We start from the raw sequence: 15,853 nt of genomic DNA on the forward strand, positions 1-15,853 counted from the left end.
AAGTATCAGATTCCAACAGCACGTTTAGCATCGAAAATTATTGAAAATATGCTTTTTCTAATCCAAAAACGTTTGATCAATTTCGACCCGAAGATCAATTTGACCCCGGTTTACGGTACCTACATGATACGTTTTGTGCGGGGGTGAATCTTTTTTGACCGCAGTTTCTTCTGCGTCCATAGTAGAGACGACTTCCACTGATGTTGCACCTTCGTATTACACGGCTCATATTGTTACCAGTCGTTAGCAATAACCGATCTACACGCAGAGCCGTGGTCCAATAGCGTCCTTGGTAAGCACCCAGATTAGCGACGCACATTAATTGGACATTATTATTCAACAAAATGTGTAGTTATGCTTTTTTTCCAAAGTTTTTTAAAAAGTTGGATTTTGGTGTTAGAAAAAAAACAAATGCTTTTTAGTACTTTTAATTGGAATCGTCCAAAATTTTTTTTGCAACTTCTCATCGTAATAGGCCATTTTACCCCACGCAAATCTGCCAGGAAAAGGCCTACTTTCCCACACCAGATTAACAGTGCTGTTATGGTTTATTACAGCACTGATTTGCGTTGCGTAATGCACCATTACAACACTGTTTTCAATTTTGATCAACTTATTGATGCTTTCTGGACGCAGGTTTGAAAAATTGTCACAATTGCACAGTATAACCTGCTATGATCAGACTTCCTTAATCCTTATGTGGCCAGCAGGGTACCCGGGTACCTTTTTCGATTTCAAATCTCGATATTTTTATGATTATTGAGAGTAGGAAGTTGAAACTGTGCTAGATCTTAGAACTCGTGAATATATATCTATTAATGGGGTTCACCGAATTCCCAAGTGAGGAGGGGCAGGGGGGAGGTCTTTGATTTTTTTATTACGTGGAATGCCAGCAGGGTACCCGGGTACCCACGAAACTGAAATAATCATTCCGTCAATTTTTCACCGATTTAAAAAAATTTTTGACTCGTTTAACTCAGAAACTCATTATCAATCTTGAAAATATGTGGTTGTGCCGATCTGATGAGTGTAGTTTTCGGAAAATTCGGATTTGCGGAAGCATGTCATTATACCATATTGAATCCCACGTTGTTGAGCCTAGGATACCGTATAGTGGCCATTGCCAGCCATGGCCCCGCGGGAAGCCTGATCCGAAGTCGTAGCTACAAAGTCAACACGTTTTATAATCCCAGGCTGGTCAGATACTATATGCTGAAGCAATTTTAGGATGATTGATACCGATATTGCCACTAACCTACCGAAAATTCCGAGCATTGTTTTGTATAAAAACATAAGCCCGGAAATCCGGATTTCCCGGCACCCACGGTGATCGGACCCGTCTTACCAAATATTATATCTGTAGATAATGAGTTTGTGAGTTGAATGGGCCATGCTGGAATCTCTGAATGCCTTTGTGCAAAAATGTCTAGAGGAACTGCTGCAGGAATTTTCGGAAGAATACCTGATGAAAAAACAGGAGACATTATAACGTAACAAGGAATTCTAATGGAATATTCCTGAAGTAGTCGATGAAGAAACTCATAACGGAATGCCTGTAAGATTTTGTGGAGAACCACTAGAAGAATTGCTGAATCAATGCTTGGAAGAATTCAACAGATACACAAATTAAAACTTGGAAGAATTCTTGAAGGAATCCATGAAAAGTTGTTTTTTAAATAAATCTCTGGAGATTTTTTTTAAACAATACTGGAGAAATTTATGAGAGAATTCAAAATTTGCCCGAAGCTTTCGACAATTAAAAATAATTTCCTCTCCCGCTTCGACTCGACATACATGTGCACAACAGTAATATGTGTTAGATGTTCATCTAATCCCATCCGAAGGAGATTTAGATTGTGAAAAGAAGATAACCATGTGCGACTGTGCAATCGAGTTCAGTTCTAGGCCTACTGGCGACGGAGATAGTCGAGTGACTCCGTGCTTGAAGGAATAGAAGCACCCGTCTAGCAAATTAGGAGTCGTGAGTTCGAGTCTCACCGGAGTACGTGGATTTCTTTTCATAATTCAAATCTCAATTTGTTCATCGAGCACATGTTCCATTGTGCACATGGATGTCAAAGCATTTTCAACAGTGTAATTTTCCACATGGCTTGGTCAGCCAAAGCAAAATCACTAAATTGACATTTAAAATTTATGATATTCTGGAGGAATTGATGAGGAAATCTAGCGGAAATTTATGGAGCAATCTCTAGAGATAATGATACAATTTCTGAAGGAATTTATAAGTCCCTCCCCCTGGATATTCAATCTTGACGCGATGGGAGGGCTTAACCCATTAGCACTTTAGCGCCAGTTTATTCACCACCGCGTGGACTTTGAGCTAGATATATCTGGTTTACGAGTTGAGCGCAAGTGAAAGAATCGGCCGTAAGTGCTAATGGGAACCAAAGGAGTATCCGTAGTGCATTTATCACAAGTCAAAGACAAGTTATAATTCAGCTTGTATCGACCTAATCTTTGCATTCTTTGAATTATCTCAAATTTAACAGTAAATGTTAAATTTAACGTAACGCAAGAGTGGGTAGGGGAGGTCTCTGCGTTACACTCATCATTCATCACTTGAATTCGAAAGTACACAGGACAGTGGACGCTAGTATAAGTTGACTTACAGACTTACAAATTAGGTTATGTTAACAATTAAACTCATCACCTTTAGATAATTAGGGACCGATTAGGTAAAGATAAAACTGTTGATTTTAGAAATGAGTTTATATTTGTATTTCTTATTTTTATAGGTTTTGTAGAGATGAATATATAAAAGTTGACAAATAATCTTTATCATTTTTATTTTTGACACAAAAATCAGCTGACTGAACTTTTTGTTTTCTATATCTTAGACGGTATTATAACACTGACCAAAAAATAGGAACTTAGTTACATGTTTCTTTAGGACGTAGGATGGTTGACAATGTAAAGGGTTACGATGAATATAATATTACTTTGGACTGAGATGATCACAGATATGCAGAAGACGACTAGCGAAGTTAGGAACACAATTTGATACATTATTGACTATATTTTGACAAATAGGGTTTGACAAATTTCTTTACAATATCGAATGGAAGCTGTTATCTAACACTAATATGAAAGTTTTTTGGGGATGATGCTGGTGCTGTCAATGACTAACATCGGTTATTGACACTATTGGTAATCAGCTTGAAATAATTTTCAGAATGTATTATAAAATAATTGAGGATATTATCTGAATATTGTTTGGGGAAGCTGTCAGAAAAACTAGTTGCCCATATCGGCTAAAAACGCTAGCTCTGGTAGCTGTCTTCGAATAATTTTCAGAAATATCAAATGTTTAAAAATTAGATACGACACATATTTTTTTTCTTTTTGCTCTTTGTATATTTCTTAAGAATAGTACTCTGAAGGCGTTAACATAGACGTAGACACCCTTTTTTTTTCTCTGAATGTTGTCCAGTGACCTCGGAGATTTTCGATTATTGAAATATTGTTCAATTATCAAATCATCTTTGGAGCTTCCATTCGATCAAAACACTAGTGCGATGGGAAAAGTTAAAAACAATATTTTCAAAAACTACTACGACCCAATGCTAATTACTACACACTTTGCTCAAGTTGACGACATCGTCTAGTCCATCGTGAGTATTGGTCCTAGTAGGGGGAAAGTTGGGAAAGGGTCCAGGCTTTGCTATCAGCTGTCCTGCAGCTCCACCTGGTCACTCTTCAAAAAAAAAAAAAAAAATTCTGAAGGAATTTATAAGCGAGAAATTTCCTCTTTTTAAAGGAATCTTTAGCATGAGCGAGCATGGGCATGAGCATAGATGATCACACAATTCGTAGTTGCTACTCCGTGATTGATCAGAGCAATCGAAATTGCACAAGGGCATGGGACTAGCTTACCATTCTCAATGTGCACAGTTCGAGAACTCTCAACTTTGATAAGGTCAATAACGGCGCCGGCCACGTCCTTCCGGTCATCGAGGATGGGAGGGAATGTTAGTGAGACAAACGTTGTTATAAAGACCGCGAATCGCTTCATCTCCACGTTTGTGACAGGATTGTGTGGCATCCTAATATGGGTGTGTGAGAGCTACGAGTCAGTGAACGATAGGAACGCTAATTAGATGGAGGTAGATAATGCGTTTGCTCCTAGTTGAGGTGCCTCTAGTTAATATAGAAGACCGCTGAAGTCAGATTAATAAGTTGTCATACACAGGATATCACATTGGCGATCCTGCCATGATATTCGCGATGGTTACGTAGTGAAAATTGTAGTAAACGTAGATTCAGAAAGTGAAATAAAATCAAAGAAAAAAACTTGAAATGTTTGTGTGGTGTAAGTAATGGAGTGCCATGAAGAGTCAATATTGTAAGTATAGGTGATGTGTTCACGCAATAGGGTTGCCAAAAATGCTTTCTCTTTATAGTAACGATATGACTTGCGCAGAGTTTTTAGCTCATTGCCAAGTATTCTGCCTGTTGCGTCGGGTTGAGCCCATGGCCAACAGAAGTATTGCGCCGAGTATAGCTCATGGCCAATACAGTGGAAGCTCTGGAGGTAACGCTTGCGTAGAGTATTAGCTCATTGCCAAGCATTAGAATTGTTGCGTCGGGTAAAGCCCATGGCCAACAGAAGTATTGCGTCGAGTATAGCTCATGGCCAATACAGTAAAACGAGTAATATATAACCCATAAAAATTTCAATGTTGAGTCGGATAAGTCCAAGGCCAACAAACATTGTATATTGCGTCGAGTTTAGCTCATGGCCAATACTGTAAATTGAAAAAAAAAAAAAACGCAAAAGTGAAGTAGATGTCACGCATTTTTTTTAGTGTTGAATAAGGATAAGCCAACGGTCACCACGTGAATCAAAAACAAGCAGAGAATCTGAAGTTTTCAAAGAAATATGCCGACCGAGAAAAAAAAACAATGAAATGAAAATGAGAATTCAGAAAATTAAACTAGATATGTTTTCTAGCAGCACTGTCCATGCACTCACCGCCACGTGGTGGCGTCCGAATCGAGAGTTCATTTCAAATGTTTGGTTGTATTTGTTTTGGAACAGAGCAAAACAAAATGCGTTGCTGGGCCTGCCGCAATGATCGGAGGGGATGACCGGGGCGGGGATGCAAAACATCTGACGGGTTTTAGTTCGCAGAGCCTTCTCAGATTTGTTCCCATTTGCTTGCGTTTTGTTCCGTACGTGCCACCGACCGCTGAGCTGAATCGTCGGAAAAAGTTGCTTGCGGCGGACGGTGAAGAAGCCTATACTCGTCAACATGACTAAATATGGGCGAATGCTTTTCGGCACATGCCGTGTAAGCATACTTTCGTTGTGTTTGGCTGACAGTTACGAGAAGTTGATCAAGAAAAGTGTGGGGTGGTGCGGGCGTCGTGAAACCATAACACAAAGTACATGAATCTTGGTGTGAGTGTGGATCGGTGAGTGCGTTGCGCTGGCTTTAGTTGTGACCGTTGTGCCAGTTCCACACACACAAAGCTGCCACACGCATGCGTTCATGAGACGTGTTGGTAGGCAACATCCGGGACATCAGACTGTTTTTGTTATCCCTTTCGATTCATTAGGGTAAGAGGGGCTGTGTTGATCTGCTTTCGTAAATTTTAACTAAAATGGAATTTTATGGGCACATGCTTGAACCAAAAGGGTTAAAGCGATTATCGGACAAGTACCCATTGATGTGAGATGCTTGATCACATGTTTGTAATGGATTCTTTTTAATCTGATATACTTGTAACGTTGACGTTGAGGGATTTTGGCTTAAGTATTAGTCACAGGGAATAACAGGTATGTACATGAAAATAGTTATCATTGTTATGCAAACATGCGACTATCAGAAGGGTAACCAAAATTAACGAAATTTGTTTCCATGGATCTCTATTTTTTTAAAGTTTTCTGTCTGCAAATTTATTTCAGCTGAGATTCCTTTTTTTAGCGGCATGAAATCGCGGCCGCAAACATTAGGCGCGCAATCATCAATGCTTGTTTCGGTTTTTAATATGCTCAGTGATGGTTTAATAATAATTATTTGTTTCTATAATATAAATTTGTAAAATCTGGTAAAACTACGAATATGTAAATGTGTGCTATGCTAATACTTTTGTTTTGTAACAACTTAAAAAAGGGCACGATGACTTAATTATGGATCTAACAGAGGCCGTCTTGTTATGCAATAAAAAAAAATTTTTTTACTTCGAATGATGCAGTGCGTGTAGTTGATTGTATGAAATCTCACAATTGATAGAACAATAATGCTTTTCTTTTCATTTTTTCCCCTATTTTGGTTGGGAGGAGCAACAGTAAGACGAGTAGGTTTCAAGTTACCAAGGGTGGAGTAGTAAGTGATAAAAGGAGCCTTACTTATTAAACAGTGCTTCTTCTCCTGTCAGAGTGTAATCATTACATTTTAAATCGACCATTGAATTTTGGCGAATTGTATTGCCTATAACCAAGTTATATAATATCTTGTAGCTTGCTTCAAAGTAGTCATTTCTGCAAGGGGAGGATGTGGCATCCTAATATGGGTGTGTGAGAGCTACGAGTCAGTGAACGATAGGAACGCTAATTAGATGGAGGTAGATAATGCGTTTGCTCCTAGTTGAGGTGCCTCTAGTTAATATAGAAGACCGCTGAAGTCAGATTAATAAGTTGTCATACACAGGATATCACAGATTGTTTGTTAGTAAGGTAGGGTACATTGTCAATCTGGGAGTCACCTATGGTTGGTGATATGATTTGACAATGGATCAATAAACACTAACTTTCGTGCACAATCGAACACATTTCTTTACGAAAACATATCTAATTAAATAAATTCTGTCGCGCGTCTCCACCCCACCAGGAAGCAGAAACTTTAAGCCCATTCCACGCAGGAATGAACTGAACGCAACAAAGGACACATCAGTAAATCAAACCATATGCATTCACAACATGGAACAACACAATATTAAACAAACACTAGACACCCGCGCATATATTGTTTTCGTTTTCGCGTGAGACAATAGCGAACGCGATCGATTATGCTGCGATACTAACTCCTTACAGAAGCGATGCATGCACAGCAAGGAGCAACACAATACTAAAACTTTCTCTTTTTAAAGGAATCTATAGAAGACTTATTGAAAAAAAAATTGGTCGAATTTCTAAAGAAATCTATAGATTTTCTAAAAAACCTGGCAGAATCTTCAAAGGAATTCACAGAGGCACTGCTTTAGAAATCTCTGGAGGGATTTCTAAAAGAATCTCAGCGGGACTTTCTATAAGAATTCATGGAGGAATTACTGAGGAAATCTATTAAGGGGCTGTTCATAAACCGCGTAGATCAAATTTTGTCCATCTCAGACCCCCCCCCCCCTCCCTTCCCCTTCGTAGACTATCCTGCCGTGAATCGCATATCAGTCCCATCTTTGCTGGATTTCCTATGCAAATGGGACAGATATGCGATTCACGGCAGTATCGTCACAACAAAAAAATTGAAATTTGTATGGAGCGTAGAGCCCCCTCCCCCTAAAAAGTCTATGTGGTTTATGAATTGTCCCTAAAGGGTTTTTAAGTAATCCTTAAAAATATCTTTGTAGGAATGTCTTCAAGAATTTGGGAAGGAAACTCTGGAAAATTTCTTTTCAGTCAATGAGTATGAACATTTTTTACGAAAATATTGTTTTTTTTTTAAATGACGCATAAACATATTATTGACCAGCAATCCCCAACATGATGAAAATAATATTTTGACATAACACTGAAATAAAGTAGAGACTACTCTGTTTCGTTTGACAAGACTAATTGCGAAGCAGTACACAAGTTTGGAAGCTACGGCAAATAACTAACAAATAATTGACGAGAACCTAGTCAGTTAGGATATCTTAATACGATAACATGACCTGACACGACCTTGCTACAAAATTAAATTTTCACACTTTCTACCGTAATCTTCCGGGTCAGTTTGCACAAATGTCTTCTTAGATGCCACCCCATCCGTGCACGTTTGGTAAACTGCTTCAGAAGATCTTGTACCGACTTTTGGAACCCTCTAAGCAGAATACCCTCTTCGAATGAGTGTAATCAGTTTCGTACCTTTTAATTCCGCCCTAATTGCTTATCCTTTGACAGATACGCGTATTTCGACTACCACTTGTAATCTTCCTCAGTGTGTGCCAGTGGATAACTGACACTGAGGAAGATTACAAGTGGTAGTCGAAATACACGTATCTGTCAAAGGATAAGCAATTAGGGCGGAATTAAAAGGTACGAAACTGCTTCAGAAGGATTATGTTATTTCCTATCCAAAGCCTAGTTTAGAGGTTTCAGTGCTATTCAGCGACCGACTATTAACCATTAAAAAAAACAAAACACCCGTGTTTTGAACAATTTTTATTTTTTTTTATTTGTATTAACGAGATTTTTAGCCCTAGGGTAGTTCATCTCGGGACCAACGCTTTACTTCCCTTCCGTAGAATGAGCTCACACGCCTTATATGGCGTGATGAACCATCATACCAGATCCGCTCCACTCTTGATCAATTTTAATAAGGCTTTATCTGTAGATAACAATGAAAAGAAAAATAATACAAACAGAAACACAACGAATCAAGGGCTAATTCAATATTGATGATATTCAAAATCAATAAGATTTATTGACTGAAAACAAGGTCACCTATTTCTACAAAATATCTACAGAAATAGCTGGCACTGGACTAGAAAATGTTTATTCATTCGACCAGTACTAGAAATAAATTAAAAGACACAGTATTTCGAATAGTTGGCAATGTATGGAAAACATTGTGTTAATGTTATATATTTTCTTTTCCTTTCACAGGAAGTGCATCACAATCTCGAGTAGCATTTATCTGTCCTAACAACGCAACCTATGTCATCAGTCAGTGGGCTTGCTGGTTTTCCGGACAAATAGGTAAGTTTGCTTTTGTAGGTACCAAAACAATATCTCACACAAGTACATTTTCAATCTTTTCAACAGCCGTCCCACTCAATCCGAAGTATCCCCAAGACTTGCTCGAGTACTACATTAAAGATTCCGACGCATCACTGCTCATCGCAACACCGGAGTTTCAGAACATTGCCCAACCCTTGGCAACCAAGTTGGACAAGAAACTCCTTCTGGTGCATCACGATCTGCTAAAGGTTGAACCCAAGCAGTCCGAAGAAGGCGAAACATCATCATATCTAGATCCGAAACGCGAGAATTTGTTACAGTTGAACGATAGTCTGGTGGTGGAAGGATGCCTGAATGGGGAATTTTACCGCGACGCCAACGCCCTTATACTGTACACTTCTGGAACGACTGGCAAACCGAAAGGCGTTGTGCTAAGCTTTGCCAACCTGGATGAACAATTCAACGCATTATCACACGCTTGGCAATTCAAAGGATCCGATTCTGTACTCCACGCGCTTCCCCTGAACCATGTCCACGGAACCATCAATGCGTTGAATCTACCATTGTCCGTCGGAGCCAAGTGCGTCATGCTGCCCAAGTTCGACAGTAGCAGCGTCTGGAGCTATTTGCTCAACATCAATATGACCAGCAAGGAAAGAGTTAACATGTTCATGGGAGTTCCAACGATGTACGGACTGCTGATCAAAGAATTCGACCAGGTGTTTGAAAAGAACGCACGAATGAGTGACTATGTGAAAACCCACTGCAAAAACAAAATCAAATTGATGATTTCCGGATCAGCTCCGCTACCCGGGACAATTTTCGACAGATGGCTGGATATCAGCGGCCATAAACTATTGGAACGATACGGTATGACGGAAATTGGAATGGCTATATCAAACCCATTTATCCAGGACAAAACTCGAGTACGCAAGCAGGGCTGCGTTGGAATGCCGTTGCCAGGCGTTAGTGTTAAAATTGTTGATAAAGAGCATAACAAGGAACTCGTTCTCGAAGGAAAGGCGAATGAAGGTTTCTGGAACCCCGCACCAGATGCAGATGTGGTAGGCACTATTGGAGATCAGAAGATAAGCGGAAACGTGTATATCAAAGGCCGTTCAGTCTTCCAATCATACTGGCAGAAACCCGAAGAAACGAAAGCTGAATTCGAGGACGGATGGTTCAAAACAGGCGATACGGCAGAATACAGCGAAGGATCAATTAAGGTCCTTGGTCGGACATCGGTTGATATTATCAAATCTGGCGGATTCAAACTGTCAGCACTAGAAATCGAAACTGCCCTCCATGAACATCCTCAAACCACCGACGTAGCAGTGGTCGGATTGCCGGACGAAACCTGGGGCTCAAAGGTAGTGGCCATCATAAGTGTAAAGGATCCAGACACGTTCAGCATTCCGCGGTTGTTGGTGTGGCTCGAACAGAAGCTGCCCAAGCAAGCGATCCCCAAAGAAGTCAAGATAATCTCCGAAGTTCCTCGGAACGCCATGGGTAAGATCAACAAAAAAGAATTAATCGTGCAACTGTACGGCACCGGAGCCGGTGCCGATGCTGAACCACAGAAGCAGGAGAAAGTTGTTAAGTAAGTTGGTGACGAACCATACTTGTTTCTGTGTGTTCCATTATTTCTTAGTTTCATGTAATACTACTACATTTATCCCTCTATTCGCTGCTATTGGCGAGGAGTGGTATATGGATAAGAAGATCATGAGATAAGTAACAACTAGTCATGGATGTGAGCTTGCGTCACGCAAAAGGACTAGATCAGTTATATGTGTAACAAGCAGTGCACATACGTGTTAACGATAAAACGCGCACTTACACTTTAAAATCACTTATCTTACTATGGTAGAGCTTTCTTCGATATATAAAGCGTACCCCATATTAGCCGAAAAGCTACAATGAATAAACTTTGAAACATTCACTGACAACGTTGTTGAAGTACTGATATAAAGTTTGTTTGTGGCATCTATATTACATCTGAGACATATTCGAAAGCCATAAGCGATTTATGAATTTTATTGAAAGTAAATAAAAGTAACACAAAAATTTACCCACCTAGCTAGATATTTTCTTCATCACAAGCCATTTGCGCTGATGTTGAAGAACGTCGAAAACTTTCGCAATGTTTATATTCAACTAGTACTAGATAGATAATCTGTGCTATTGATGCATTGAAATGCTATGTTGAAAATTACATGCAAAAAGTTCAACAAAACGTGTAAGTAAAGAAATGATAGCCGATCCCACTGAGATAAGTTTTCTGATACTGCTTTAATCCTTGCCGGTCCATAGATACTAAAGTTGCAAATTCTTCGATAAGGTATCTCTTTCACGGCACCAGGGGAGGTAATCGAACTGCTATAAATTTTATCACTAAAACAAAAATATGGAATCTTTGTATTTGTGAAATTCAGTGACGGATTCAGAGAGTCAAGCTTTTTTTTGTTTTAGAGACCGCAATTTCATCTGCTTGTGGTTTTTTTTTTTCAAATTCATCTCTCAACTTTTGATTCCAAAAATTTAGTGTAACATCTATATCCCTTTCGGGACGGAGCGCAAAAAAAAAATCTATACAAATTGCCCAGTTTTGCTCAATTTTAGATTTCCCAACAAAGCAACAATTGTTATCCCTCATTTGGAAGAACTACTTTTCGCTTTCCAACTTTGACTACTTAGATTAAATCGAAAATAAAAATTATGCGACAGATAAAACTTTTTCATTTCCGACACGAATCTGGTATGAAGTGTCATTAAATAATAATAGTAATAATAATAATAATAATAATAATAAAACTTTTTCATGTTTTGCCCACTTTTTGTTGAACTGGTTGTGGTAAATCTCACATGCAACGTAAACAAAAGCTTGTTTGCACCCTTGCAAGAAGTATAAGTTTAAGTTCAATTACTAAAACAATTTACAGCACATAAAACAAAAACTAAATAGATGAAAAAATATGCAAACCTGTTATTGTGCTGTTCAGACAATTGTGCTAGTTCTTCACGAAAGGGATATACCTATGTACGGGAGCGGGACATTGGCATAAAGTCATTTGGCATAACGCCGTTTGGCATAAGATCATTTGGCATAAAGACATTTGGCATAACGGTCATTTGGCATAATAGACATTTGGCATAATCGAAATGCACCCTTTTTTGTTATGCCAAGTGTCCATTATGCCAAATGTCGTTATGCCAAGTGACCTTATGCCAAATGACTTTATGCCAAATGACACAGACCCCCTATGTACAGGGGATAGACATGATCGGAACAGGCAACATTTTCACTTCTCAAAAAATGTTCAACTAGCTGTAACTTTTCGAAAAGTGCATCAAATATTCTCAAATTTTCACTGTAAGTTGTTCAACTAGCTGTGTATCAGTGGTCAAAATTTGGAGAAGGTCGAGCTATTCCGTACGAAGGTACCGTGTGCGAACCCAAACTTTGCGCATTTTTGCAAAATAACGAAAAAAAAAACTATATGTCAATATTATTTACAGTTTTATCACTGCACTTTAGCATCGTGCAAATATAAACATTATTTGACGAATATTTGATTGTTATAAAATCTTTGTTTATGTTGATTAATAAACAAAAAAACACACAAAAACGTCAAAATTTGCGTCGCCTTAACACGGGCGCCAAGAAATAACTCTGCTAAATATCAACATTTTCCCCGATAAAACTGTGCAACGATAATTAATTTTGCAGTTAATTGACAGAAAAGATGATATTCTAGTAATATCAATCACATTTCGTGTTATTTTTTTTTTATTTTAATGAGAAAATAGTGGTGCACAATGTTTGGAACCATTTTTGCGCTGTGTTCCTATTTTTTGCGCACTTCCAGTAAATGAATATTGCACTTGAATACATGACTAATGAACCGTTTACATGTTATGTAACACTAGTACTGACAATTTCAGGCCTACCTCTCCATCATGTAAAAGATTTTGTATAGAAATTAGTAGAAAAATGTATGAACTCTAGCACTATGGCAGGCTCTCTCTGTCTTCAATGTGACGTAATTTGTGAACAGTCCTTCATTTGGCTTTTCCGGTGGCCAAAGTTAGGGACGATTCAAATGTGACGTCCGTCATTTTTCAGGATTTTTAGACCCTCTGCCCTTTCTTGTCACGCTTTATCTCTTACCTAAGACATGGAGCATCACACTTTCTCAGACACAACCGACTTCACCCGTCAGCAAACGATGGACGTCATTTTTGAATGACCCCTTATTGTCCTATAAGCAACAATTACTTTATTCGCCGGGAAGCTTTTATATTTGATCTTCCCGAGCAACGTTGTGCATAATAGCCACTGAAAAATCCCTCCTGAAAATATTTTGGATTGTTCACACTTAGCATGAAACACAAACGAATTCAAGAACCCCTCCGTTCCCCCTCAATTCTAGGACAAAGTATTTTAATGATGATCAATTAAGTAAACACTATCTGAACATCTTTAGTTTTATGTCAATGCTGTAAATAATAGTATTCCGATGACTTTTTGTGCTATTCAGAGCATGCGCAAAGTTAGGAACAAACGAAGATTTTGTGCGCAAAGTTAGGAACAAGCCAATGAAATAGTTTTTATATTTCAACTATTTTTTTTTTTTTTTTGTTAATATTATTATTTTTTCTTTAGTGCAGACTTAAAGTAGGGTCATTAGCCTATCGTGTGAGGAAGTTGTTGATGAAATATTTTGTATGTTTGTATTTTTTAGAACGACATGAAGTTTGATTTTTCTTAACTACGCAAAGTTTGGTGCGTATTAGATTCTAGAAAAAGGGTGAAATTATCCGATAGCCAACATTGAGCTGTTATATCTCCGGATTGAATAAACCGAATGCAATGAAGTTTTAAGCATTTATGACTTATATAATGAGCTATAAAAATCTTTTGACTTAACTTTGAATTCTTAACACGGAAGTAAATTATAACGATTAGATTTTTTTCTAATAAAACACCAAATTATCCAAAATTTCAACATCGTTTCAAAATTCAAGATGCTAGTTATAGTTCATTCGAATTTCCTCTAATTGCAGGGTGGCCAGCGAACCGGGAAAACCGGGAGAACCGGGAAAAAGCCGGGAATTCATAATCACCGGGATAAAACCGGGAAATATACGGGAATTCAGATTGCCACCGGGAAAACGTTTTACGTTTAATGTTTTTTTTTATTCTCCATGAGAATAATTTGTAGTGCAGAGCTTGTTGTTGGTTGAACACAATATGCATTGGAAATACAGCTTGCGTTATATTGAGTTGTTAAAAATTTTATTAAATAGGTTATTGTCGTTAGTGAGCCGAATTTTAACAACAGTTACGTTCAGCTAGGGGCCCATATAGCCGAGGCGGTAAACGCACGGGTATTCAGCATGACCATGCTGAGGGTGACGGGTTCGATTCCCGGTCGGTCCAGGATCTTTTCGTAAAGGAAATTTCCTTGACTTCCTTGGGCATAGAGTATCTTCGTGCCTGCCACACGATATACACATGCAAAATGGTCATTGGCAGAGGAAGCTCTCAGTTAATAACTGTGGAAGTGCTCGTAGGACACTAAGCTGAGAAGCAGGCTTTGTCCCAGTGAGGACGTTACGCCAAGAAGAGAGAAGAGAGAGAGAGATGTTTAGCTAGACTGAAACCAAAACAAATAATTCTTTTATACGGAACATAACAGACGAACACAAAACAATGTAGCCAAAGCTTTACACTTAAATTTGTGAGTGAAAAAATTGCAAAATTGCAAAATATAATAAACATAATAGGGGCCATCCATTAAGTACGTCACGGTCCTAGGGGGGAGGGGGGGTTTGTAGAAGTGTGACAAGCAGTGTATTAGATATAGGAAAAACCCGTACGAAGGGGGGAGGGGGGGTCGAAAATTCCCAATTTTAGCGTGACGTACTAAATGGATGCTCCCATAGAGGAAATAACCTATTCTCGACCGTTTTGTTCTCTTCGTCTTTAGGGGTTTTTTGAAACCTATTGAACTCAGAGTTGGTCTCACATCCTTCCCAACTAAGCTGAATTATATGGCCAAGTTTCAGGCAATTTGGCTGACAAAAACTCCCCATGACGAAGAGAACAAACCTGCCGATAATACCCACTGTCACCCTATAATGTTCTAGCTTAAGGCTATCTCGAACTCTACAGCAGAAATTTGCGTTTTCTCAATGGAATTCAGCAATATGCTTCATGCTAGCGCAACAGCATCATTATAACTGTAATATAATTTCTCTTCATCAAGTTCGAATACTTTTCATGAAAGCCTGTGTTAATATTAGCTGAATCTGAACATGTTATTTAAATTAAATTATTGAGAAAAATCTATAAAAAATTTACACTACTATCAGACATATTGTGTCAACCTTAGTGGAAATGATATTTTGACGTTCAACCTAAAAAAGAGAAAAAATGTGGAAATGCTTTACAATTGCAAAAACGCACAAATACAGTTTTTACAGATGCCTATAATATGTTTTATTGGAATTGTAAAAAATTGCCACTAGGAAATGGAATTCGTAAGAGATTATTTCTGTGTTACCCAAAAGATCCTCTTGAAATTGCTCCAGGGATTTATTCAAAAGTTTCTACGGGAAATCATTTTTTTTTTCTAAGATTTCATCAGAAATTTCAGATTTCTACAGGGGTTCTTTCAAAAATTCAGGCGAGTTTCTCTGGGAGGTTTTTTTTTTGTCTTCTGCAGCAGTTCATGCTGGTCCATGCTTTTGTTCTTGGATTTCTCATACAGTTTCTGCTGGATTCCCTCCATAATAGTCTTTGGGATTTCTTCAGGATTTCTGTGGATTCTTTGGAATTCTAATAAGTGTATAGACGTCAAAAGGTAACATTGTGTAATTTTTACTAGGTCAATTCCAAAAATCGGTATAATTAGAATTTCTGAAGAATAGGTTCTACAAACACTG

General features: G+C 38.3%; 1 protein-coding gene across 1 annotated transcript in view; it reads left to right on the top strand.

The window, feature by feature from the left end:
- Positions 1-10,874, top strand: part of LOC115257375 (malonate--CoA ligase ACSF3, mitochondrial) — a 28,739-nt gene extending 17,865 nt beyond the window's left edge. The window contains exons 2-3 of the mRNA XM_029856896.2: positions 8,828-8,920; positions 8,987-10,874. Of these exons, the coding sequence (XP_029712756.2) occupies positions 8,828-8,920; positions 8,987-10,506 (1,613 nt within the window). The 3' untranslated portion in view covers positions 10,507-10,874. The remainder of the gene's footprint in view (positions 1-8,827; positions 8,921-8,986) is intronic.
- The last annotated feature ends 4,979 nt before the right edge of the window (positions 10,875-15,853 follow it).

Source organism: Aedes albopictus, chromosome 3 (genome assembly GCF_035046485.1).
Source record: "Aedes albopictus strain Foshan chromosome 3, AalbF5, whole genome shotgun sequence".
In the NCBI taxonomy this organism is placed as follows: Eukaryota; Metazoa; Arthropoda; class Insecta; order Diptera; family Culicidae; genus Aedes; species Aedes albopictus.